This window comes from Balaenoptera physalus, assembly GCF_965194825.1.
Source record: "Balaenoptera physalus genome assembly, chromosome: 8".
Lineage (NCBI taxonomy): Eukaryota > Metazoa > Chordata > Mammalia > Artiodactyla > Balaenopteridae > Balaenoptera > Balaenoptera physalus.
Window position 1 is genome coordinate 7158668 of NC_138887.1, and position 25961 is coordinate 7184628.

The 25961-nt window shown below is 50.7% G+C and overlaps 1 protein-coding gene and 1 long non-coding RNA gene across 5 annotated transcripts in view; one reads left to right on the forward strand and one right to left on the reverse strand.

Annotated features, from left to right (window-relative positions):
* Positions 1–25961, forward strand: part of TNS3 (tensin 3) — a 234898-nt gene that overhangs the window by 44442 nt on the left and 164495 nt on the right. For 3 of the 4 annotated variants that reach the window (XM_082471501.1, XM_082471502.1, XM_082471503.1), the window contains exons 2-3: positions 4181–4292; positions 16771–16808. Coding sequence is in view for 1 of the 4 variants with exons in the window: in XM_082471503.1 (XP_082327629.1) it covers positions 4181–4292; positions 16771–16808 (150 nt within the window). In the remaining 3 variants the exon portion in view is untranslated. Of the gene's footprint in view, positions 1–4180; positions 4293–4594; positions 4743–16770; positions 16809–25961 lie in introns of those variants that run through there. The other variant, XM_082471505.1, reaches the window with a different exon arrangement.
* Positions 20013–22369, reverse strand: LOC309665372. Its single transcript, XR_014266363.1, has 3 exons — positions 21330–22369; positions 20577–20950; positions 20013–20509 (listed from the first exon to the last, which is right to left on the reverse strand). It is a non-coding gene; the product is annotated as an uncharacterized lncRNA (long non-coding RNA).

Genomic DNA, 25961 nt, shown 5'->3' on the forward strand with positions numbered 1-25961 from the left:
TCACATTGGAGGTTAGGGCTTCAATATATGAATTTTGTGGGGACACAGTTCAGTCTATAACAAGGGGTAATGAAATTTCAGACTGTGTATGTTTGCCTATTTTTGTTTGCAATTCTATCAGTTCTTGTTTCATATGTTTTGAAAGTTTTGTTATTAGATACATAACTGTTCAGGTTTGTTATATTCTCTTGATGCTTTTACTACCCTTTCATCATTATGCAGTGCCTTTCTATATCATTGGGAATGTTCTTTAATCTAGAATCTACTTTGTTATTAATATAGTCATTTCAGCTTTCCTTTGATTAACATTATCATTGTATATTTTTTCTATTCTTTGTCTTTTTTGAAAAAAAATAATCTGACAATCCCTGCCTGTTAATTAAGAGATTTAAACTATTTACATTAATGTGATTACTAATATGGTGAGGTTTAAATCTATCATCTTGCTACTTGTTTTCCATTTCTCTCACCTGTTCTTTATTACTGCTTTTTCTCTTTATTTTTTTTTTATCATTTTAAGATTAATTGAACTTTTAAAATAACTTTGTTTTATCTTCTTTGTTGTATTATTACCTATAACTCATTATTTTAGTAGTTGCTTTAAGGTTTATATTATACTTCTTTAGCTTGTCACAGTCTACCTTCAAGTGATAGTGTTATTACTTCACGTATATTATGAGAGCCTTACAGTAGTATACTACTATTTCTCCTTTCCTGAGTTTTGTGCTATTTTATCATAAATTTTACTTCTACTTATGTTAAACCTCACATCACATCATTATTAGTTTTTGTTTAAACAGTTAATTATCTTTTAGTGAGTTATAAGTAATAAGTGAAAAATCTTACATATCTGTCCATGTAATTACCATTTCTAGTGGTCTTCATTCTTTTGTGTAAAGCTGTATTTCCATCTGATATCATTTTCCTTTCGCCCAGACTATCTTTAACATGTCTTGTAGTACGTGTCAGCTGGTGATGAATTATTTCAGCTTTCAGCTTTTGTATATCCTAGGAAGTTTTTAATTCACTTTCATTTTTGAAATATATTTTTGCTGGGTAGGTACAGAATTCTAGATTGGGTACAGAATTCTAGATTTTCTCAGTACTTTTATTGCTACAGTGTGTTTTCACTTGCTTTTTTTTTTTGAATGAGAAATCTGCTGTTATGCTAATGATCGCTTCCCTGAGTGTAATGTGTCTTCCCCCTCCACTGCCCCTGGCTGCTTTTAAGGTTTTTTTTTTAATTGAAGTATAGTTGATTTACAATGTTGTGCTAGTTTCAGGTGTACAGCAAAGTGATTCATTTATATATATATATTTTTTCCAGATTATTTTCCATTATAGGTTACTACAAGATATTGAATATAGTTTCCTGTGCTATACAGTAAATCCTTGTTGCTTATCTATTTTATGTATAATAGTTTGTATCTGTTAATCCCTACTCCTAATTTATCCCTCCCTTTCCCCCATTCCCTTTTGGTAACCATAAGTTTGTTTTCTATGTCTGTGAGTCTGTTTCTGTTTTGTATATAGATTCATTTAAGATCGTCTCTTTATGACTGGGTTTGAGCAATTTGGTTATCATGTGCCTTTGATGTAGTTTCTGTCACATTTCTTGTGCTTGAGATTTTTTGAGTTTCTTGGATCTATGGGTTTATAGTTTTCCTCATGTTTTGGAAAAGTTTCAGCCATTATTTCTTCAAATATCCCTCCACCCACCCATCTTCCTTCAGAGGCTTGAAGGCTGCTTAAAGTCCCACAGTTCACTTATTGTCCTTTTGTTTGTCTATTTATTTATTTACTTAGGTTGTCTTTTCTTTCCATACTTTATTTTGGTAAGTTTGTATGGTGTTGTCTTCACATTCACTAATCTGTTCTACTGCAGTGTCTAATCTGCCAATAATCCCATCCAGTGTATTTTTCATTTTAGGTATTTACATTTTCTTCTATAAATGTTTGATTTGGATCTTCCCCTACCTACCTTTTTGAACAAATGGAATATAGTTATAATACCTCTTTTAATATCTTGTCTGCTTATTCTTGTCAGTTCAGGGTCACTTTCAATTGATTGATTATTCTCATTATGGGTTATGTTTTCCTGTTGCTTTGCATGCCTGATAATTTTTTTTTTAAACTTATTTATTTTTGGTTGCATTGGGTCTCCGTTGCTGCGTGGTGTGCGGTCTTCTCGCTGCGGTGGCTTCTAGTTGTGGCACGCGGGCTCAGTAGTTGTGGCACGTGGGCTCAGTAGTTGCGGCGCACAGGCCCAGTTGCTCCGCGGCATGTGGGATCTTCCCGGACCAGGGCTCGAACCCGCGTCCCCTGCATTGGCAGGCGGATTCTTAACCACTGCGCCACCAGGGAAGCCCCCTGATAATTTTTGATTGGATACCAGACATGGTGAATTTTACCTTATTGGGTGCTGGATATTTTTTTATTCCTACAGATATTCTTGAGCTTTGCTCTGGAATGCAATTAAATTACTTGGAGAGAACAGGAGCAGTGCCCAGTCTACCGTTAATCTTTCCCCACTTTTGAGGCAAGATCCTTCTGTTTTCTGTGCAATATCCGCTGAATCTTGAGGCTTTCCAGTCGGGCTGTGGGAAGAAGGACTATTCCCAGCTCTTTGTGAGCACTGTTTCCTCAAATCCTTTCTGGTGGTTCTTTCCCCAGCCTTGGGGGTGGCTTCCTCAAACACGTGTGTGCAAACACACACGCGCGTGCACACGCACACACGCCCCCGCTCATCAGTACTGTGCTGAATGCTTCAGAGGGCCCTTCCGCAGATCTTAAGAGTTCTTTGCAGCTCTCTCTTCTCTGGTGCTCTGGCTAGTGAACTCTTGCTTATTCAGCCTGAACTCTTAACTCCTTTCCTTCAATCCATGTAGTACACTGGTTCCCCCTCCCCTCTCTGCATCCTGGAAGCTTCCTCCATGTAGGAATTTGGGGCATTCGTAGAGCTCACCTCATTTTTTTCCTGCCTCTGAGGAACTAGATAGGTTAATTTGCCTGTTCATGAACAGCCTATAAAGAAAATCATTCACTGTATGCTCGTGTCTGACTTCTCTCATTTAGCGTAATAATGCTTTTGATGTTCATCCATGATGTTACATGTATTAGTAGCTTGCTCTTGTGTATACCCAAATGCTATTCCATTTTATGACTATACCATGGTTTGTTTATCCAGGCTCCTTGTGATGGGCATTTGGGTTACTTCCTGTTTGGGGCAGTTTTAAATAAGGTGGCTGTGATCGTTATTGCACGTGTCTTTGTGGACATATGTATCTTGGTGTCTGTAAGAGTGGAATTGCTGAGTCATAAGATTGGTGTAGATTGAAAAATATGTATAAGAAATTGTCAAGCCGTTTTCCAAAGTAGTTGTACCATTTGTCTCCCATTCTCGGTAACATTTCATCTTCTCAATGAATTTTAGCTATTCTGGTTTGAGTCATGGCCTCTGTGAGGCCATGTGGATATAGGTTACGTTAGAATACACTGTCACATGTCAGCAAATGGGAATATGATTGGTGTTTGGTTTCGAAGGCAAATTGAATTTTTATAAGATCCTCAGCTACAGCTATGAGCCTTGACACTACAAACACGGATTTGGTGGGTAAGTGTTTCATCTCCTCCCAGTGCCGGTGTGTGTAATGGGTTCAATTCTGTACCAGGTTTAAGGAGGAACTGCTGTCTTGTCAGCCTGGTCTGGTGACAGCTTCTCCTCAGTACATCAGTTCAGAGAGGCTAAGTGGCCAGGAAGGCCAGCTGGTTAGTGACCTGGGCTATAATTGTGCTGTTTGCTGATCGTTTCTTCCAGAGGAAAAAGCGTTAAGATTCTGGGAACGCGTGTGGATTCCTTTGTCACAGAAGCAGTGGCTGTAAGCCTGGAGTTTGGAAGCTAATACGCAGTCACATAAGCCCTTCACCCAGGGGATTATGAACTGGGAGCGTGTGGGCCACCACCAGGGCTCTGGCACCGGGCGTGCTGACGGGGTATCCCAGGCCCCTGGGATCCCAGCCTTGGCAGGGTGCTGTCTTGTTCTTCTCTGTTTGCCTGGTCAAGTTCCTGTTTCAGCCCTTCACCAACTCGGCTGGATTTATTATCTCCTGAAAGGGAAAAGGAAGAGGCAAACGGGCTGTGACTGGAAGAGCTGACACTTTTCTCTCTCTACTTTTGCAGCCAGAAGAATTAACTTCGAGTCTGCACAGTTTTAAGAACAAGGCCTTTAAAAAAGCCAGAGTCTGTGGGGTTTGCAAACAGCTTATCGAAGGTCAAGGGATTTCATGCCGAGGTGAGTACGCGTTTATCGTTCCCATGCTGATTAAACCGAAGCAAGAAAACAAACAAACAAAAAACCAAAATGAAACCTTCTTTCAGGAGTTTCCAAAAGTTAAATCTCGGAACTCCCCATCTCAGCCTGAGTTTCCCCATACCCTCACTGGACCGGGACTGACCATATTTACACAGATATGTACTCATGAGAAATTTTTCCAGCAAGAGCAAAGCTAGTCATATGGGAGAGGGGGCAGCAACGAGTGGCTCATGACGTATCTTCCGTCTGTCCTGTAGTGTCGGTAGCTCGGGTTATTCTACTTTCTGATCTCTTACCAGAGTTTACAGATGAAAACTTTCTGCTCTTTTGAGTGAGGGTCACTGCGTTACTGCCCTTTCGGCGTGTTGTCAGGCATTGCTCCTGTCGGTAAACAGCCTCCAGCTTCACTATTTGGTGCTTAAACCCCAGGTAATCAATGCAACTTGCTATTTTTTGTGCTTTCACGTTAGTAAATCTGTCTAACGGACATGTGAGGAGGACGTCTCTTGTCTCCCTTGAACCCTAGAATCGTGGTTCTGTGTCACAGAGCGGAGGCAGGTCGGGGGACCTGGCAGAAGGCTTTGGGCTGCTCCGGGGCTTCTTATCACCGGTGGGTTTAGGATTTCCTCCATAGGACATTTTCAGGGCTGCTCTAGGCTCCCCTTCCTCCCTGTGGACACCCTGGCACACGGTCCCTGATGGCTGCTTTGGGGTTGGGCAGCCTCGAGGAAAGATGCACAATGGTCACACTTCGTTGGGACCCAAGAGCGGGCAGGAGGCAGCTGTGGCCCCCTCCTCTGAAGGGCCCCTCCACGGTCAGTGCTGGCGGTGCCCTGGTGCCATCAGCACGTCACCAACCCCCACCTGTCCTTCCCCCGCTGCGGCCTCGTGGGGATGCCAGAAGTCCCCTCCCTCCCCGGCCCCCCATGGGTCTCGATGTCAAAGTTGACACACCTGCTTCTCAGAGCGCATGGCACTCTCACCTTGTCCCTGGATGCAGCCTGTCTCACGGGGCCTGGTGGTTCCTCTCCATGTAGAAAGGGTGCGCCGGGCCCCGGGGGCTGAGGGGTCACCTGTGGAGGTGCACATGGGACCTGGATCCAGCGCCAGGCCTCCTCAGCACGGGCCCTCTCCCCAGATCAGCAGGCATGCATGGGTGTTTACGTACACGAACACACACGTGTGCATGTGCAAACACACACACGTGCCCACAGGTGCATATGCACACACATGGAAACGTAGAGGAGGGTGTGACAGAGACACGGCTGGGCCAGGAGCACAGGCTGGCGCTCTGAGTCTGTCAGGGGCAAAGTCTCCTGTTCTGAGCCCATGACGTGGGTCGTAACCATCCTCCTCTGGACGGCTGGTGCGAGGTCCGAATGAGACAGGTGTGAGGTGCTTAGCCCACGTTCTGGTACTTAGCTTTGCAGTTGCTGTGATGATTCTTTTTCCTCAATGCCCCCAACCGAATGTGCCATGGGCGATTCCCACGTGGGTGACACCCGGGGTCCTTGGCTGGCTGCTGTCCACACGTGCAGGTCATGAGCACAAGCCAAGGTGGTTTAGCTCCATAGGCACAAGGGCTCTGTTTCCCACATACGTTTAACACGGCCTGGTTGTGACAGATTGTCTCGATGGAGAGCCAGTTTCCCTCTCGTCTCTGTACAGCTGAGGCCTGAGCTGACTAAGGAGCTATCCCAAATATCCTTTTTAAGATCTCAGCTCCTCTGCTCTAACCACCTACAAGAAACAGTTATTCTTTTCAAAGTAAATAGAAGCAGTGAGATGTGACCAGCTTGGAGACAGCGGTGCCCAGCAGCCTGGCTCTCCTATCAGGCCAGGGCCTGGCTCCCGGCTTCCTCCCGAGGATACTCACGGCCCCCAGCACCGTCCAGGGCTTGGCGTGAGAGTGCGTGTCCGGACTTGCGCCTCCCTCCCTGTCCTGCAGCTTCCCAGGCCCGTAGGGGCCAGGAGGGGTCCCAGATTATCCTTTGGTTCTTCACGGTCTGTTTTATGGCATTTTCAGTGTGTAGTGTGTGAGACGTCCGGGAGGACCAAGGGGCCTGTCGCAATGGTGTGCATGGCATGTGGTTGTGCGTGCACTTGCTTGTGCACCCTCTGGAATTCTGTTGCGGGAGGGCAGCCAGATCTCAGGATCCCACTGGGTGCTGCGCTGCTTGGGGCCGTCTTGGCCCCGAGGACCCTGTGCGTGCCCAACACGGAAGGGCGGGAGGGCGGCAGGGCCGTGACAGTCGGGCCTTGTGCGGTGCCGTCTCGTGACCTGTGTGGCCCACGCTTCTCTGCTCCAAGAATCGCTGTGTGGTTACGTTTTATCTCACAATCTAGCCCCATGGAGATCACTTTTTTGACCCACCTAGTTTTCTTTTCCTTGAAGAAAATCATTCACTGGCAACGGTCCCGTAGGTGCCCTCTCCCTCAGGGGGGTTCATCTCCACGTCTCATCTCCCCTCAGGGACACTCTGCCACTGTCTCCTGTGCAGGGTAGCCAGGGCACACGCAATGTGACCCCAAGGCGCCCGCGCCCGTGTGTCGCCCCAGCACTTGGCTGGGATGGTCTGCATAGTTTGGAGGCAGTAGAAACAGATCAGGGCTTGGGCGCGGGTCCCGGGGCGGTTCCTCTCTCACGCTCCCCTTCCCGGTGCGTATGCCCCAGCAGACGTGCCACGCTCCTTGTGCACACCTGGCCTCTCCTTGTGTTATCTCAAGGCCACGTTCCTCTGTTCTGAGCCCTCCAGCCGAGGGGGTGTGTACGGACTCTCCCTGAGGGGCCCTGGGGTCCATCCCTCATGGCCGGGTGGTGGCATTTGCTGCCCTGAAGCACGTGGCTGGGACCACTGGCTCGCAGAGGCCACCTCTGGGGCATGTGTGGCTTGGGGAAACCACGTCCTTGGCCCAAGGACTCAGCTGCCTGGATATGGGCCCCGGAGAGCTGCGCTACTTGGAGAAGTAACTGGGAGCAGGTCTGCGTGAGGGCCAAGGCCCAGGACTTGGTGGAGAGGCCCGCTGATGTCAGGGCTGCCTGTGTGCCCGGGGCCCCACGTGGGTTCCAGGGCAGGCGGTGGGCGGTGTGGAAGGAAGCCGCAGTGGCGGGTGCCCTTGCAGGCGTCCAGTCCTGATTTCTGGGTCCTGCCTGGAGGCCGTTCCTAATGTGCTGAGTGTCACCCCTTGGGCACATGCGCGTTGAGGGGCTGGGGACTCACCTGTATCACTGTTAGTGAGATGTCTGCCGATTCCTCTTCAGAAGAAGGTTTTCTAGAACTCCCTCATATGGTGGAATCCAAACACCTATGAGAATACTCAATGGATTGCCGTATTTATGTACCTAACAGTAATAACTGTGTTAATAAACAGTAGCCACTCTTTTTTGAGAAGGAAAGGACTCTATGTGCCAGGAGTCCTTTAGACGTTATCTTCTTGAATTAAACTGCCGTGTGTGGGAGATGCAAGACTCCATCCCAGGGCGGTTGTGACAGTCTGCCTCTCCCAGATGCCATCGTGTGTGAAGTGGGGCTGCTGCTGGATTGGGAGCCCGGCAGGGTCTCTGCGGGTGTAGATGGGGCCTGGCAGGGTCAGTGGTTGGCTCCTGCAGAAGTCGCTGTGGCCCTGGACAGGCCCCTTTCCTGGCCGTCAATTTGGGGACCTTTACAATTTGCGTGTTGAGTAGTTAATGTCTAGGATTTCTTCCTTTTGTCAGTAAGCTGTACAGATACCGTAAAACACTCGGGCGATATAGTAGTTTCCTCTCCCTATAGTTTAGATGTGTGTCATATACATTTGCACGTTGAGGCCGTGTGTGTGTGCTGCCTGTAGACATCAGGTGTCTTCTCTCAGTTACCACGCACAAGCTGTGTGAGGTCTCGGCGAAGAGACCCTTCCCTTGGTTCATCTCTGGAGAAGCAGCGGGGCACAGTGGAGGGGAGCATGGACCCTGGAGACAGGCTGCCAGGGCTCCTTCCCTGCCACCCCGTGCTTGAATATTCTTTTAGAGTCATTGTGAGTAACAGATTAAATGCACTTGGAACACAAAGAACATTGATTGGCTCAGGGAAGTGTCCAGCAGTGTTAGTGATGGTGACCGTCATGACGTTGCAATTCCTGTTGGTTATGGTGACCTTGGTGATGGTGGTGATGGTGGAGAAGGGTTAGGTGTGTCTTCCGTGACTCAGGCTTAATATTTTTACTGTTTTTTTCTAGCTCGTTCTTGACCTTCAAGTCCCTTATTTTCACATTTTAACCTATTTTGCCACAAGTTTTTTTTTTTTAAATTAATTAATTAATTAATTTATTTATGGCTGTGTTGGGTCTTCGTTTCTGTGCGAAGGCTTTCTCTAGTTATGGAAAGCGGGGGCCACTCTTCATCGCGGTGCGCGGGCCTCTCACTATCGCGGCCTCTCTTGTTGCGGAGCACAGGCTCCAGACGCGCAGGCTCAGTAATTGTGGCTCACGGGCCCAGTTGCTCCGCGGCACGTGGGATCTTCCCAGACCAGGGCTCGAACCCGTGTCCCCTGCATTGGCAGGCAGATTCTCAACCACTGCACCACCAGGGAAGCCCTGCCACAAGTTTTTTATGTGGTTAACTTAGAAGAAAAAATTTAATTTTTAAGAAGCTGTCGTTTGCACACAGAGGCTCCCTTACCCCTACTTCTCAAACCGTAGCTACAGGGAAAGCGGCAGATGACTGGTGAGTGATGGGGTTAAGTGTGTGGTTTGCCGTCTGCTGCCCAGAACCCCACTGAAGCGGCTCCTGCTCTGCCCTCCCCACCAGCCGGGGCTTTGAACAGGGGGCCTGTTCTCACTGCTCCACCGAGATCCCTCGGGTGGCTGAAGTGGCCCAGTTTCCACTGACAGTCCCGCTCCAAACCCACACCTGAGGGCACTGGCGTGGTGGATCTTGGCGTTCTAGTCCTCAGCGGGTGAGTCTTTTCCTGGTTGTCGAGAATTGTGGGTTCTGCGAGATTTGGCCCCATGGGGGAGATGGATCAAGAGAGGATGCAGTGTCAGATCAAGGCTGGCTCTAATAATGGAATAGGAGAGCACAGACTGGAATGCAAAAAAATAAAGAAATGCTTCTCAAGAGACACAACCGTAGGGAGGAGCCTGAAGGAAATGGAGAAAAGGAGCAAAAGAGAGGCCAGGGGGAAAATGGCATGGAGGGGGTTTTGTAAGGAATAGCTGATAATGACTTTTTCCCTTCAGTGAACCGAACACATAGTAAGCACCTGCTAGAGTAAAAAGATGAAAAAGCTGTGACCTGTCTGTGAGGAGCTCCAAGTCTGAGGCGGGGAGTCCTGTCTGTGAGGCCATCACTGTCTACAATATCCTAAGGGATAAATACACAAAGCTTAGGGCTGGATGGGCAGATCGGTAAGTGTAGATAGTCAGCACTTGCTTTGTGCCAGGTGCTGAATTAGAACCGCAGGACATGGTGGCAGTTATGACCAACAAGGCAAGGAAAAGGAGTGTGTGGCCAAGCAGTGAATGTGGCGTTGGGCCCTCTGCCCTCTGCTGTGGGGGTCCGGTCCCCCGTCACACGTAGCTGGTGACTGTGGACGCGGATAAGCTGGAGAGCTTGAAGGCAGAGGCAGGAGAAGCGGAGGGGACGCCTAGGGCTCGTCTCTCTCTTGGTAAATATGTGTAGAGTATTGTATGACAAGCCTGTAAGCCAGTGGCCTGGATTCCCAAGGCTCCTGGAGACGTCGGGAGAATAGCAGTTCCAAGACAACGTGGAACAATGTGGTGCGTTTCAGAGCCAGACGCCCTGGGCAGCTGCTGCTATGGGAGTGGATTCCTACCCATGACTTTGGAAACCCCTGTTTGACCAGGGAGCCGAGTGTGGAATGCAGACCCCAGACTTGCGGAGGTGAGGATTCGTGTGTCATTAATTGCAGGAAATTCATGAGAAATGCACTGGCCACATACCCCCTCCCAGGGTGGAGAAAGGCTCCTGATGGGAAATGCTGAGGGAGCGTTAGGGAGCCTGCCCTGGGCCTTGGCCTTGAGCTCAACCCGCTCTTTCACTTGACTGCTTCTCTGCTTTTCATTTTTGCAAATCAATGGATGAAAAATGGTGTCTCGCTTTATTACGTTTTTCATTCATCTGGTTATCACTGAGGCTAAGCATCTAAAAAAATACAGAAAAGATGTCTGTAATGTTTATTTAGTAAACTAGCCTTTCAAATCCTTGGCTCATTTAAAAACTTAGATTATTTTTCTTCTTGATTTCTAAGGATTCATTATATTATAATATTAATCTTTCTATCATTAAATTAGGTAGGACTTTTGCCGATTTTTGATGGATTTTGACCTACAGAAATGTCAATGCCTTACCATTCCAACTTAGGTATTGCAAACATTGTGAGCAGTTGCTTGCCGAATTTTGTTTGTGGGGTGTTTGTCATGTGAAAGTTTTAAGGTTCCGCTTATTCAAATCTACCCATCATTTCATTTAATTTCTGTTTTTGTTCCTATTTAAGAATGCTTTCCCTTCTCTATGGTCATAATGATGTTCTACAGTGCTTTATTCTAATATTCATTTCTGCTTTTCCAGTTCTCATCCAGTTTCACAATTTCATGGTTGATTCATCTGGAATTCATGTTATTTAGGTTATTTTTCATGAGCGAGCTGGTTTTCCCAGCATGATTTATCGTGTAGCTCGTCCTTTTGTAACTGAGTATGACGTCTTTCCCCTATGCCGCGTTCTCACATGTGGACCAGCCCATTGCACACGTCTGTTTTTACAGAGTTTGTACTGTACATAGTTTTATATCTTTTCACCTTGCCTATTATAAGCATTGCCACATATTAGCTTTTTAGAAGTTATGATTTTTCAATACTACTCAATATTTTATTTGTGGATATAAATCTTCTTTATTGCTTCAGTAACTTCTTTTTTCATGGCAGAAAGGAGTCTTTGATATCCCTTTGTTCTACTCCTCATTACGTACAATGAGAAGAGTGGCATTGTTTTACACACACATATATATATGTATATATATATATGGCACGTGTTTTGTGTGACTTAAGAGGCTGGATCCTCCTAGCTGTTTCTGCATTCAGTGTATTTCACCATGGTATCAGTTAAAATTCTTCAGCAAAAAAGAACCAAGAGGATGTATATGGAGAAAGAAATTTACTGTAAGGAATTGGTCCACACAGTACGGAGGCTAAGTCCCACCTGTGGTCGGCAAGCTGTGACCCAGGAGAGCCAAAGTGTAGCTCCTGTCTGTGTCCTAGTCCCAGAACAGGAGAAGACCGATGTGCCAGCTTGAAGACAGTCAGGTAGGGAGAGAGAATTCTTTCTTACTCCACCTTTTATTCTGTTCAGGCCCTCAGTGGATTGCATGAAGCCCACCACATTGGGGAGGACTGTCAGCTTCACTCAGTCTACAGTTCCAAATATTTTTCTTATCCAGAAACACCCTCCCAGACACACCCAGGATAATGTTTAAGCAAATATCTGGGCATCTCGTGGCTTAGTGAAGTTGACACATAAAATTAACCATCAAAAAACATGTTGTTTTGGTTGAAGTATTTGAAGAAAATCCAGCTCTATACAGATACGTATTTGGAAAAGAAAGCATATTCTGTTTTGATATTACACCAAAAATCAAATGATAGTTTCTTAAAGTTTAGTTTCCAAAGAAGACATATAAGTGGCCAATAGGTACATGCAGAGGTGCTCAACATCACTAATCCTGAGGGAGATGCAAATCAAAACTGTAATCAGATAACACCTCACACCTGTCAGAATGGCTGTCATCAAAAAGACAAGAAAAAACAGGCTTTGGCGAGGATGGAGAGAAAAGGGAATCCTCATACACTGGTGGTGGGAATATAAATTGGTTCAGCCACTGTGGAAAACAGTATGGACGTTCCTCAAAAAGTGAAAAATAGAATTACCATCTGATCCAGCACTCCTGGGTATATATCCAAAGGAAACAAAATCAGTATCTTGAAAAGATGTCCACACTCCCATGTTGATTGCAGCATTATTTACAATAGCCAAGACATGGAAACAACCTAAGTGTCCATCAGTGCATGACTGGATAATGAAAATGTGGTGTGTGTGTGTGTGTGTGTGTGTGTGTGTGTGTGTGTATAATGAAATATTCAGGTATAAAAAAGAAGGTAATCCTGCCATTTGCCATCATGGATGGGCCTTGAGGGCATTATGCTAAGTGAGATAAGTCAAACAGAGAAAGATAAATACTGTATGGTATCATTTATATGTGGAATCTGAAAAAAAAGAAAACTCATAGAAACAGAGAGTAGGAGAGCGGTTGCCAGGGACTCGGGGCTGCAGAAATGGACAGATGTTGGTCGAAGGGTACAAACTCTCAGTTATAAGACGAGTTCGTTCTGGGGATGTAATGTGCAGCGTGGCGCCCGTAGTTAACACCACTGTTTTGTGTACTTGCAAGTTGCTGAGAGCGTAGGTCTTAAGTGTTCTCACCACGCACACAAAGTGGTAACTATGTGAGGTGATGGATGTGTTAATTGACTTGATTGTGGTAAATGTTTCACAGTGTGTATGTATATCAAATCATCATATTGTACACTTTCAATACATACAACTTTGGCTTCCCTGGTGGCGCAGTGGTTGAGAATCTGCCTGCCAATGCAGGGGACACGGGTTCGAGCCCTGGTCTGGGAAGATCCCACATGCCGCGGAGCAGCTAGGCCCGTGAGCCACAATTACTGAGCCTGCGCGTCTGGAGCCTCTGCTCCGCAACAAGAGAGGCCGCGATAGTGAGAGGCCCGCGCACCGCGATGAAGAGTGGCCCCCCGCTCGCTGCAACTGGAGAAAGCCCTCACACAGAAACGAAGACCCAACACAGACAAAAATAAACATAATAAATAAATAATAAATAAAAATTAAAAAAAAAAAAACAAAAACATACAACTTTGCCTGTCAATTATACCTCAGTAAAGCTGAAAAAAACCCAACAAAGTACGAGCTGCCAGTTGTTGGCTCCTGAGAAAAGGGGCAGATGAGAAGCTGACGGTCAAAGTAAACGTGTACATTTTGTCTTTTCATGTACATTTTGGCCTCTGCAGTTGGGGGGGGGTGCATTCTGTTGGGGAAGTTCTGGTGCCTTCCGGGGCCTTCCTTCATGTTGGGGGCTGTGCTACACAGAGGGGCAGTCAGGTAAAGAGGCTCCTGCCCTGTGTGGTCCTGCCGGACACTGGCTTCTGAAAGCGGATCCGGAACAGAGGAGGGTCGTACGCCATTGTCCAAGGAATGACACCCCAGGTCTCATCTATGAGCTCCAGGCTCCCATCAGGAATTAGGCAGAAGATCTGTAGCGCCTTTGTGGGATATGGTGACATTTGGTGGTGGCTGTGGGATGAGAGCTGTGATCAGACTGTCCATGGTGGGCGCTCAGTCTGTTAGCCTCTGTCCCTCCTGTCATGTCGCTGTTCCAAGAAGCTGGCGGTACACAACAGATGACACCTTCCCTGGATGAGCTTGGCCTGGTCAGGAGAGATGGACGCACAGAGACTACTTTGAAATGATGCACGATGGGATGGGTGCTGGAGGGAGAAATGTGGCCGGGGTTCCCGCAACCCTGTCAGGCACTTAGCCTTGCTGGGCGGGGCAGGGTGGAGGGAGGGAGGGCTTCCTGGAGGAGGAGGCGGCACTCGCACTCAGTGTGAGGAGGGTGTGGACGAGGTGCTGGAGCCGGGGAGGCTGGGAGTGCTGGATGTCGCATCTGTGCTGAGGAGCTGCCCTTGCTACTGTGGGCAACAGGATTGGAAACCAGGTCCGGACGCTGTTCCCGTCAGTGTTTATAATACGTTGGAAAGGCAGTGTGCGGCGGGGTGAAAAGTGGGGGCAGAGACGGGCTGCAATGCCAGCCTGCATAGGCCCTGCTGGGTCCTGGCACTTGCCCAGTTTCTCCCTGACGGTGGTCCCAAGGACTGAAGGCAAGGAACACGCAGGAAGCATCTCGCTTGGGGTCACCCACAGCTCCCACAGGCTGAGGTGAATTGCTACTCCGAGGAGAACCTGAGGGACCATCCACGCTGCTGGCATTTGGGTGGAAAGTTCATAATACCGGGGGGTCACCTGATTACATCCCAGGAACAGTGGGTTCACCTCTCAGGACCCCCGCCTTAGCGCTCGGGTGGTTTATGCAATTCACTATGATCAGTTAACCTTTGTGAATGTGGTGATTTGCCCTATAACGGCCTGAGGCTCTCTCGTGGCCCAGTGGGCCGTCCACCGTGAGTGTGTCACACCGCTGTCATCATGCTTTCCACTGACCACGGCCCTTTTTGGGTTGAATTGGTTTGTCGATCTGCTGCTGCATAACCAGTTACCCCCAAAGTTAGTGACTTACCGTGACAATGGGTTCTCTTCTCACTGCTTCCGTGGATCAGGAATTTGGGGGTCATGTGGGCCGGCAGTGCTGGCTCAGGGTCCCTTAAGAGGCTGCCTCATCTGAAAGCTCTCCTGAGGCTGGAGGACCCACTTCCCAGGTGGCTGCCTCGCGCGGCTGGCTGGCAGGGTGGCGCTGCCCGCTGGCGGGAGCTCTCAGTTCCTTCAGGTGGGCCTCTGCCCCAGGGCTGCCTCAATGCCTCACAGCGTGGGCCAGGCTCCCCTCAGAGGGGACATCCAAGAGACCAGGGCGGAGGTCACTCGCCACGCCCTGTGCCATCCTGCCTCGGCGCCCGACCAGCTCTGTCACTGTGAGGGCACTGCGCCGGGTCACAGGTGCCAGAAGGATCCCTGAGGCCATCTCCGGGCTGACTGCCACGGGAGGTCGTGCTCCTGTCCTGCCTGCTGAGTGGACTGGCCTGCCCCACCCAGCGTGTGTGGACAGAGCTTCCTCTGGGGCAGGGGGAAGTCTTCACCTGCATTTCTGCTAATTTTCACTTTCCCAAAGGCCAAAGGGCCCCTCAACTGCCTTCCCCTCTATCTCAGTCCTTCCGGCCGGCCTCTGGCCCCTGGCTGTCCTCTGTCTGAGATTTTAATCTGGTGTGAAAGCCTCTTTTATTCCCATGGCCAGCTTATCTCGATTAGAAAAATCACTCATCGCCTTTGGGGGGGGGGAGGGGGGGACCCATTAGAAAATGTAGAATAAATATTTGTTTTTGTGAATAATTTCACAAACCTCAGATGCACAGAGAGAGTTCAAAAAATAGATCTTGCAAAGATAATAACCCTGGCTCTTCCCTGCTGGAGTTCCAGGGACCACGCCCCCCAGCCACGGGCTGTTTTACTTTGTTACTTTGTTGTACCCTCCTTCCGGCCCAGGTGGACCCCGAGTTGGGGCTTTCTGTCCTCAGCTCATAGACAAGAGAGGGGGAAGATACGGGGGGTTGGTGAGACGTTTGGACCTCAAAGCGCTAACCAGGATTTGGGGCCCATCTCCTGACCTCCAAGGCCTTATTCTTCCAGGACCGCACACTTCTGTACGTTGACATTGGGCTTTGCAGTTTCAAAGCAACGTCCCGTGAACGATTCCATTTTGGCATCACGATAACCCCGGGAGAGGAAAGAGGCCCAGAGAGGTCACTGGTCCCGCCTAGAGCAGCCCAGCTGGACAGGGCCAGGAAGCCCCCAGGTCCCGTGCCCCTAAGCCCAGGTCCCTGTCCCCCATCTCACAGCTGCCCCACGGGTTCACCAGATGGATGCCCGCTTGGAGCCCACGTGGGAGCTTGCACTGGGCTTATTTGGTGCAGTTGCTTCATTCTGTGCTGTCTCCCTGTCCTGCCGCCTCTGCCTGGAAGCATCGGCCGGCAGGCCCCCGTGCCCCGAGCCACCGTGGTGTGGGTGAAGCCTTTCATGTCCTGTGAGCACAGCTGCAGCCTCTGGACGGCGGGCCTGTGAAATCCACATTGGTTCCGGCTCTATCTGCATTGTTAGGGCCTCCGAACCAACACATGGCTCTCTCAGTCCACACAATGGCCTGGGTTGAAGGATCCCCCGCAGGAATTTAGACGTGGATTTGTTCTGACAGTCAGTTCTTAAGTTGTCCGGAAGTGGAAGGAGCGTGGAACTCAAATGTCCAATTTCTCACTAATTTAAAGGCGCCAGTCCTGAGTCTTCTGGGGCGTTTTCAAGTTTCTCTCCTTTCTTCAGGGAGAAGCTGTGATTTCCAGCCCAACACTGACGCTTTCTACCGCTCAGGTTCACCGCCTTTCTCCTTCAAGGCCCTGATTCGGCCGCCTGAACCCCTGGAAAAGCCAGTGTGTTTGTAACTGCTCCAGAGTCCCCACCAGCGCCATCTGGGCCGTTGCTGCCACTGCAGAGGTGGCTGGGTTCTTGGACAACATGTCCATCCACCCCACACTCTCGGCGTTGTGTCTAAGGTGTCTAAGTGAAAAACCTCCCTCAGTCCGGACGTTCTCAAGGATTGAGAATTTGGAGATGTAAGAAGTATTGAGAGACTGCTCAACACACACACATTCTTTCTCCTTCTCTTGCAGCCTGCAAGTATTCCTGCCACAAGAAATGTGAAGCCAAGGTAAGCGTTGCATTGCTCTCCCATGGGGCTTCTGGAGCCGAATTGGCCCGCGTTGAATGATGTGCATGGGAGGGGACTGCTTTGGACCGTGGCCACAGAAACGGAACGCTTAAGAAACGGCTGCTAGATGCTTTTCGATAGGGTGTATAGTTTTCATCTGGAGAATAAACTGAGGAGCTATGAAATCCATGTTTTTAATTATAGAAAAATAGCTGCTAAGAATTTGGTTTCAGATAAGAATTCGGTAATTTTGTCCTGGCCATCTCACAGCCCTTTCTCCACAACAAATGATCCCTTCTTTCCAATCACATCGACGTGCTGCTTTTTTTAATGGCACAGAGGGGGTGGGGATAGGGTCGAGGGCATGTGCCTGGCCTTGAGAATTTTTCTGGCTTCTATTTTGAGGGTAGTTCATAGATGGGCTGGGGTTTTCAGGCTGTCATGGACGTCTGGGGACCCTGAATCACGGGGTCCTGCATTCCCTGGTAGGGTTAAATTGCTGGGGGGCCCTACAAAGTGCTTGAGGCCTGGGTGTGCTGGGTTGGGGGTAAGGCTCTGATTAGTGGGGAACGAGGAGGCCTGGAAATGGCATATGGAAGCTGCAGGCACCCCTAGACGGGGCTCTGGTTTTCTACGCAGGTCCAGGTGTCTGCACCTCTCACTCTTTCCAGGTATGATGTTACCTTCAGTAGGGCCAGGGCCCACGCGTCGCTCCTTGCTGACTGGCCGGTCCCACCTTTGTGGGACCCCCCCCCAGATGCCCTGCAGGCTGCCCCTGGTGGGTGGAGGTCCAGGGAGATGGGGTTTTAGAGAGTCTTGGGATTTTGTTGCTGCTCTGGACCTTACGGCTCAGCCTCTCCTGAGAATTTTCGACTGGTCCTCGGGCTCTGAGTGGAAGGAACGTGTGCTGGCCGCGGGCTTCGTGGAACAACTGTGTGCTGGCTTCACGTGCGTGCGCTCTCCCTGTGAGGCCCAGGATCCTGGTTTCCTCCACTGTCTCCACGATCCACACAGGCACGCACATGCAGTCACACACATGCACACGCTTCACGTTCACACGGGCACTCACACACAGTCCACACTCACACGTGCCCACATACATGCACACACACACACACACTTCACACACATGCACGCAGTTTACCCGCACGGGCACACACACACACAGATGCACACACAGAAAGCTAGAGAAATTACAGGTGGGTCTAGCCCTGCTTTTTTTTTTTCAAGAAAGAGATTAAATGACTTTTCTTATGAAACATCTCATCATGGAGCACTTGGGACACATGCAGAAGTGGCGAGGCTAGGATGGGGCTCTGTGCTGCGCTGTTGTCCAGCCCCCTCGCCCCCGTCTCTTCCGAGGTGTCACGTGATGTGTATTTCAGTCGTTTCAAGATCAGGCCCCGTGGTGGAGCTTTGGGGCATTTCTGCTGTCACTTGCGGTCTCACCGTGGAGAAGGCTTCCGCTTTCTGTCCAAGGCCAGGCATCCTTGCTCACACTCACCCCTGGGCAGGACTGATGTCTGACCTTGGTTATTTTAGGTCTGCTTTGCCCACAGATGTGCTCGTCTTTCCAGTGTGCTGTGTACTTTAAACCAAAGTGACTGTGTCAGAGCAGAGATTCCTGCCTGCGGTGGAGGTGGGGAAGATGCCACCTTGGGGAGTATTTCGGATCTCCCAGAGGGTTTTCCCCCGTCTGCCTCCTGAGGGTTTGGATGTGCCCCCGGCCCCTGAGGGTCCCGGCAGCAGCACGGCTTGTCCTGCGGAGCCTGTGCCGCCTCACCCCGGTGGGGCGGACCGCGCGGAGAGCCACCGCCAGAGCCCAGCTTGTCCCGTGTCACGCTGCCTGTGTGAGTGTGCGTCGTGTGCATGGGTCTCCTCCGTGACACTCTGCCTGGCCCGGCCACTCTTGACCCGCAGCTGCAGACTGAGCCCTGCTACCCTTGGCACTGTTTCTCAAAGGGGGCCCGGTGCCAGCTACTTAGGGGATTGAATTCTTTGGTTCAAAGAATATTCCAAAAGTCTTAACTATCACTGATTATGGCATTTCTAGCCACAGTAATTGGCAGTTTGCTAGGGATAGATAAGCTTTTATTCTTATTAGATCATGGTAGAGGGGGAAATGTATCCGTAGTCATTTTTTTTGGATAACGCAGCTTTGAATGGCAGGAGAGAATGCCACCACCAATAACAAAGACTCTTCTTATTCCAAAACTATAATGCCATTGCTGCTGAGCAGACGAGGGCCATAAATTCTCAGCCGCCCCTGGAGATAAGCACGGGGTGGGGGGTAGGGCAGCTCAGTCTCCCAGGAGCTGAGACGCAGCTCCCCCAGACGGCTGGGTCCTTGATCACCACACGTCTGTGCCTAACTGTGCGTGCCCGGATTTCTTTGAGACTGAGAAAGCTGACGTGAAGCTGTGGTCAAAAACACAGGCTTTGGCCTAACGTCGGGCCCATCCATCCACTTAGTGACTTGGGGATGGTACGGACTGTGGGTCCCCTCTGCGCTGGGAACACTGGAGGAGAGGGCACAGCACGATCCCCGGAGCAAGTTCCTGTGCGGTTAACCCCGCTGGTGTTGTCATTGCCCTGCTGCTGCCAGGGCCACCATCAGAGGCTCCCAGCCAGGCCCGGGATGTCCCCTTGGTAGAGCAGGAGATGTGGAAGGAGAAAGCCATCCTGCAGAAAAGGGGCTGAGCCATGGACTGGGGGCTCAGGCAGGGAAACGGAGCCTTGAGCTAGGACCGGGGTCACTTTCTTCCTGGCCGTCGGGTAGTATGCCCCCCACCCCCCCAGGTGAGGCCATGCGGTCCCAGGGTACACGGAGGCAGAGACCTGGGCTTTCATCCTCCTTGTCTCCTGGAGCAAGTCCAGTTCCCCGGAGCCTCAGTTTCTTCATGCATAAAATGGGTGAATAATAACTTCTGCAATCCACCTGAAACAGCTTGCTTTTAGCTGTTAATTATGGTAGAAGTAATTATTTCAATTTGAAGGAAGCAGAATAATTTATGTATAATTACTGGAATGTTTGGAATTCTAAGTATCTTGCTCCCTGGGAGGCTGTGCTTGTTCATGGGTGCCACGTGAGCTGTTTGGTCAGAGTGACTTGGTTTTTTTCCTGGCCCCTGGTTGACTCCCTGACAAGAGAAAAAAGGAAGTAGGAGAAATGAAGCTGTTTCAGGAAGGCAGATGATGGTGAGGAGACACGTGGGGGATGGGGGTGTGGCAGAGGTGGTGTTTCTTGAGCTTTGGTGAACTGGCGAGAGCGCCGTGCCTCCAGTAGGTTTCTGCAAATGTGAGGCCCCGGCGTAGGGGCTGAGCAGCGAGCTGGCAGAACTGGAACGCACACGTGGTGTGCAGCAGCTCGCTCTGCCCTGAGCTGCCTGCCGCCGGCACAGAGACTGTCCCCGGACCCCCTGTGTCTCGTCCCTGGCCTGCACAGCACACAGCCCGGGGCCAGCTGTCCTCTTCTCTTTCTGAGCCTGCCTTGACGGGCGCCTCGTTGGAGAGAAAGACCAGGACTGCAGGTGCTGCCACTTGGTTTCAGGGCAGGAGAGGATTCCCGGGCTCGGCCCAGCCTCTGGCTTCTCCGTCCGTCCTCGCTGTGGCCACCATGCGGTAGCTGAGCTGGCAGCCGCTGCCCACTTCCACCTCCCATAGAAGCAGAACTCTTTGTCGTGGGGCTGCTGGTCCTCTCCCTGAAGAGAGACCATGTGAGGCAGGTGTGGCTCTGGGGGACCCCAGGACCCCTGGGGCCTCTCCTACCTCGGGACCCCTGCAGGGTCTGCTGTCGTCACCTCCTCTGCCACGCTGGCCCCTCGGCCCAGCGACCCCAGGTTCTGGCTGTGGCTGATGCAGGAGCCTCAGTGACCTTATCAGACAGGCTGGCTTCAGATGGCATCTCTGTGCCATGGGAAAGACGAGGGCCAGAGCCTGTGACTTCCCCGTAGACCACCCTAGATGTCTCTCCTGGGTGTCAACAGGTACCCACTGGCTTCATTCATGAGTTTCAACCATTAACTTACATGTCTGGTGATTACCCTTTGTCTTCAGACAGCTCTCTTCTCTGAATAATAAGGGCAACAGCTTCCCTTTTGGGGCCTGCTGTCCCAGGCTTTGTCCGTCAGCCCCTCCCTGCACTGGATGAGCAAACAGAGACCCCGGTGGTGAAATGACTTACCCACTGTCACCTGGCATCCAGGTGCCAGCGTTCAAGGGTGTTGGGCTTCCAAGTTCAGGTTTTTGCTGCCCCGTGTATTTTCGCTCTTCGCGGATCAGCCGTGGAGCTGACGTGGGCCTGTGCACCTGGTGCGGCTGCTCTGATGCCTCCAGAACCCCCCTTGGGAACCCCAGCCCCGTGGCCAGCTTCCCTGAAACACCCAGACGCAGGTATGGACAAGGCTCCCCCTTGGCTCGGGGGTCGAGTCCTTCCCTGTCCCGCGTCTCCTTTCTCTGCCGTGAAGGATGCCCTGAGGATCTGTGCCCCCTGCCTGCCCCCTCCCACACGGCTTCGCTCACCTCACATCCAGGGCATCTTCTGAGACCCCAGCCCTCCCCGGAGACACGGGCAGGAGCAGCTCCTGTCAGCCGTGCGGGGCCTGCGCTGACTGCTGTGCGTGTGCACGTCCGACGGCCTTGCCGCTGGAGCTCGGAGCGTCCCTGCACAGAGGAGGTGGGGGAGCCGGCCTGCCGGAGCTCTGAGCCCCCAGCCCCGGGCAGCCCGGAACTGCCCCATCTTCATGTCCAAATCCTACTGTCCCTCGAGGCCCCGAGGCCCTTGCTCCCCAGAAGCCCACCAGCCAGCTCCCACCTGGGCGAAGCGCCGCATCCTTCCCGGCTCCAGGGCCGCCTTCTCCCCGCCTGCTCGGTGCCTTCGGAGGCATTTGGGGAAGGAACGGGGGGAGTCTGCCTTTACCTCCCCCACAGGATGTTGGTGATGACCTTCCTTTCCTGGGACACAAATCGTTTCCTGGGAACAAATGACCTGAATTAGTAAAAAGGACAGAGTGAGAATTTTTTCATAACACTCCTGGTGGGTCGAGCACAGAGCCTTGTAAGGGTCTGTGTGTTCACCACCCCAGGGCTCCACGTACACAGGCAGCCTGGGAGTCTCATCTGAAGCACGATGGCTGATTGTAATCCAGCAGGGTGGTTTGGGGGTGACGTGAGATCCGTTAGCTAAATATCTAGCCCGTGACTGGCTTCTAACCTGTGCTCAGAAGGAACAGAAATCAGCTACGGTAGTGAGGGATTATCAATAATGCGCTGAGCCTTTGCTTTTCTATCTTTGATCGTCACAGCCTCCCTTGGAGGGCATCGTGTCCTTGCCCCAGCCTTACAGGTGACCCTGGGACTTGAAAGAGTCCCACCACCTGCCTGGGGATAGGACCTGAGAGCCGTGTCCTACCCCCGGCCGGAGCTGCAAACCCTGGCCCGGCCTCTCTGCCCTCTCAGTGAATGTTTACACTTCTCTTCCCTCCTCCCACTCCTTGCCCTAAAGGAAGAGGACGTTAATTTTTAAACTGCCCAATTCAACAAACGCTTCCCGATTTGCTGTCGGTCAGATTTGCTGTCGGTCAGGCCCCAGGCTGGGCGCCCCGATGTAGCCTGCTGGACCACGGGTCCATTTCGACCTGCTGCTCGTCTAGGACCAATCGGGGAGGCCAGTCCAGGTAGAGGGTTCCATTTATCCACCTGTGGTAGACAGATGTGTGCCTGTGTTTTGATGCTTGGCTGTTGATTTTTGTTTGATTGGTTTTTATTAATAGTAAAATAATAAAATCGAGGGGAAGGTACGAAGAATTTACATCCTCTCACAGAACCCCTCTTACCATCAACCTCCACACAGGTGTGGTGCATTTGTTACAGTCGATGAGCCCATATCCATGCATTATTATTAACTAAAGTCCATTGTTTACATTACGGTTCACTCTTGGCGTTGTTCATTCTATGGATTTGAACAAATGTATAATGACATGTATCCATCATTACAGTATCATGTAGAATAGTTCCTCCTCCCCCATAACCCCAGGCAACTGCTGATCTTTTTACGGTCTCCGTAGTTTTGCCTTTTCCAGGATGCTATATAGTTGGAAGCATACAGTGTGTAGCCTTTTCAGACTGGCTTCTTTCACTTAGTGATATACATTTAAGTTTCCTTCATGTCTTTTCATGGCCTGATAGCTCGTTTCTTTTTAGTGCTGAGTAACATTCCATTGTCTGGATGTACCACGGTTTATTTATCCATTCAACCGCTGAAGGACATCTTGGTTGCTTCCGTGTCTTGTTTTTTTATTTTTGCCAGTTGTCACTGGGGTCAGAAGAGCCATTAAGCCCTGGTAAGTTCTGTACTTCTTCTGGGCATTATTGTTTCTTTTCCCGTTAAGATCCCTTTCCTGATAGGCTGTCCTCACTGATCTTTTTTTGACTCATTACAGCTAGAAGAAGAGTCACCTTACACGTTTCACGCTGCTAAAGGTACCTTCATGGCTGTGTTCTTGTCCCACTGGAAACGGTTACTCTGAGGCCAGAGTTTGGGGAATGGCCCCCACGTGCCAATTCCTGCCGGGGGGTTCTGGGTCTGCTCTTCAGTCAGCAAGCCGTATGCAGCTGCTCTAGGAAAGTGCTGTTTTATATAAACGTGGCAGTTTCCTTTGTATGGTAATTGATGTTTTTAAATCCCAGATAATCTGGGCCTGAACAGGGGCATTGATTGTGGGGTCTTTGGGCTTGAAGGTGGCCAGCGGGACGGAGCCACTGTAACGTGGAGAAGCTCATCCCCTGACCAACACCGCTCCAGGTGGTTCCGGAGACTCTTTCCTTTCTTTGGGCACTTCTCTGTGCAGGGACCTTACCAGACCCTGACGGGCAGTACTGGAGAGGCCGGCGGGCACTGTGTTCATTTTACACGGGAGGAAACAAACAGAGGCCGCTGAAGCTGGTGGTGGCGTGTAGCCAGGAGTCCTCACGCCATCACGACTGATTTGCTCTCTAGAGCAGCCTACGTTTAAGCTATATTTATGTAGGATTCACTAGCCCTTTCCCAAAAAAGCCCAGAAGGGAATTATCATCTTCTTCTGAAATTTATTTATTTTAAATAAATCACGTAATTTAAAAATAGGCCTAAATCGTCACTTTTCATTCCACATCATGTAGTGGCTGACAAGGCGGCCTCCACGCATACTTAGCTGCCCTCACCTGCTGCACGTTTGACCTTTTGGCTAGTTACCGAATGGGCAGGGGTCCTCCATCCTGAGCAGGGCGCGGGGAGGGCAGCAGGAGGAACCCCGGGCCGCTCTGGGTCCAGATGCACTTTGTTATTTAGACTAGGACGTCTGGGGTGCCCTGGGAACCTACTTTTGAGCTACATCCTTCTCACTCCAGGCTGACTCCCCTGGAGCCAAACCCGAGGTTGGGGGAGCCACTGGGGCCAGTTGTCACATATTCTTGGTTGGCGACGTCATCTGTGAGGGGAGGGGCGCCTGAGCCTAGGCCTTGCTCAAGTTTCCCAGAATACCTTGTGAAATCCCGGGAACAGGTGTTTTTGTGACTTCATCAGTGGCGGGGCTCCGTGCTTTGTGGGAAGACACTTGCTGTTTGCTGAATCCTGCCATCCATCGTGGTGCTGGCACGCTGTGCCGGTTGCCTCTGCCTGCGGTCGCACCTCTTCTCCAGGACCTGACTCACATCCCAAAGGCAGTTGCAGCAGGGTTTTAGTTTTAATTAATAACACAATTACTGGAATATATGTGTATAGTGTCTCAAGGTGACTTTTGAAGAGCTGCAGTCATTTAAATGTGTATATTCGGGAAGGTTCCTTCAAAAACAGCGCTTCCAAAAAAAAATAAAAATAAAAACAAGCAAAAAGAACCCCAGCGCTTCCTGCACCGTCATCTTCGGCCAGTGCATCTTGTGGTCCTTTCTAGAGAGACCACTTGGGTGAGGCCCCCGTGACAAATTAACCATTGCCCTGCGACCCCCTCATCTGTAGGACTTGGGGGGACGGGAGGAACGATGGCGGTAATGTTTTGGAATATTTTTAGCACATTGATCCTAGTTAATTATTGGCGCCGCCTTGCAAAGGGGACTTAGTTACACAGGAGATGATCAAATGCAGTCAAGCAAGCGCGCTCACGGAGGCCGGAGATGAGGGGGGGGGGACAGGCGCCTGCCTGCAGGGCATCAGGAGGGTGGTGCCATCTGACCCACGCAGCTGGGCTCTGATGACAGAGCAAGGGCACCCAGGACTGCAGGGCCCGTCGAGTCAAAGCAGACGTCACTCTTGTGATGAGAGTAACCAAGGTGTGTGTGTGTTTGTCCTGGGTCAGACAGCAGCGCAGGAGCCCGGCCGTGGAGGGTGCCTTGTGCAGCCTGGGACACCTCACAGAGGAAAAGCTGTCTTGGGGCCAGGCTGCTGCGGGCACCTGTCACTCAAATATAAACAAAGTCAAGAAAAAGCACTCAGTGACTCTTTCCCTCCCTCCTCTCTCAGTGTGACCGGATTTGCTGGTTCATGAAATTCTGTAATAGATGATTATTTTCCTGCACCTGCACTCTTTTTGGGAGAATAGAAGTAGAAAATGGAAATTTCCACACGTAGCTGTTGGAAGCAGCTCCGAAAGCCACGAGAGCCACAGGAGAAGGAGCCCTTGGACCTGGGTCTGTGTTCTGATGTCCTGGTGGCATCTCTGTGACCCTGGGTGTCTCCCTGTACAAATAGGAGTAAAGCAGCGTGTCTCGCTGGCCCTGGCCCACGCTCTAGACACTGTAGCGTGTGCTCCGTGCATTGGCAGACCGTCCTCACGGTGCCCTCCTTCCGTGCCCGTGCCCTCTGTTCTGGGGCCTGGTGTGCGGTCTCCGAAGGGGCAGGTTCCAGCAGGTTCCTGGAGGTTTCGGGGGTGCGCTCCAGCTCTGGCCGGTGACACGTCCCGCCCGGTAGAGGAGGTGCAAGCCAGCTCTTGTTCTCCAAGGTCACCTCTCTGCTGCCCTTTCCCTCTGTTGTCCCCAAGTACTACGTTCGGGCTGGGAGAGGTGACCGAACCCTGCACGACTTCACTGTCCCCTGTTCCCTGTGGGGAGGACACGCTGGTGGGCCTTGGGGACCTCTGCAGGCCTTGTGCTCAGGGCGCTGGCTTTGGACCCATTCCCACC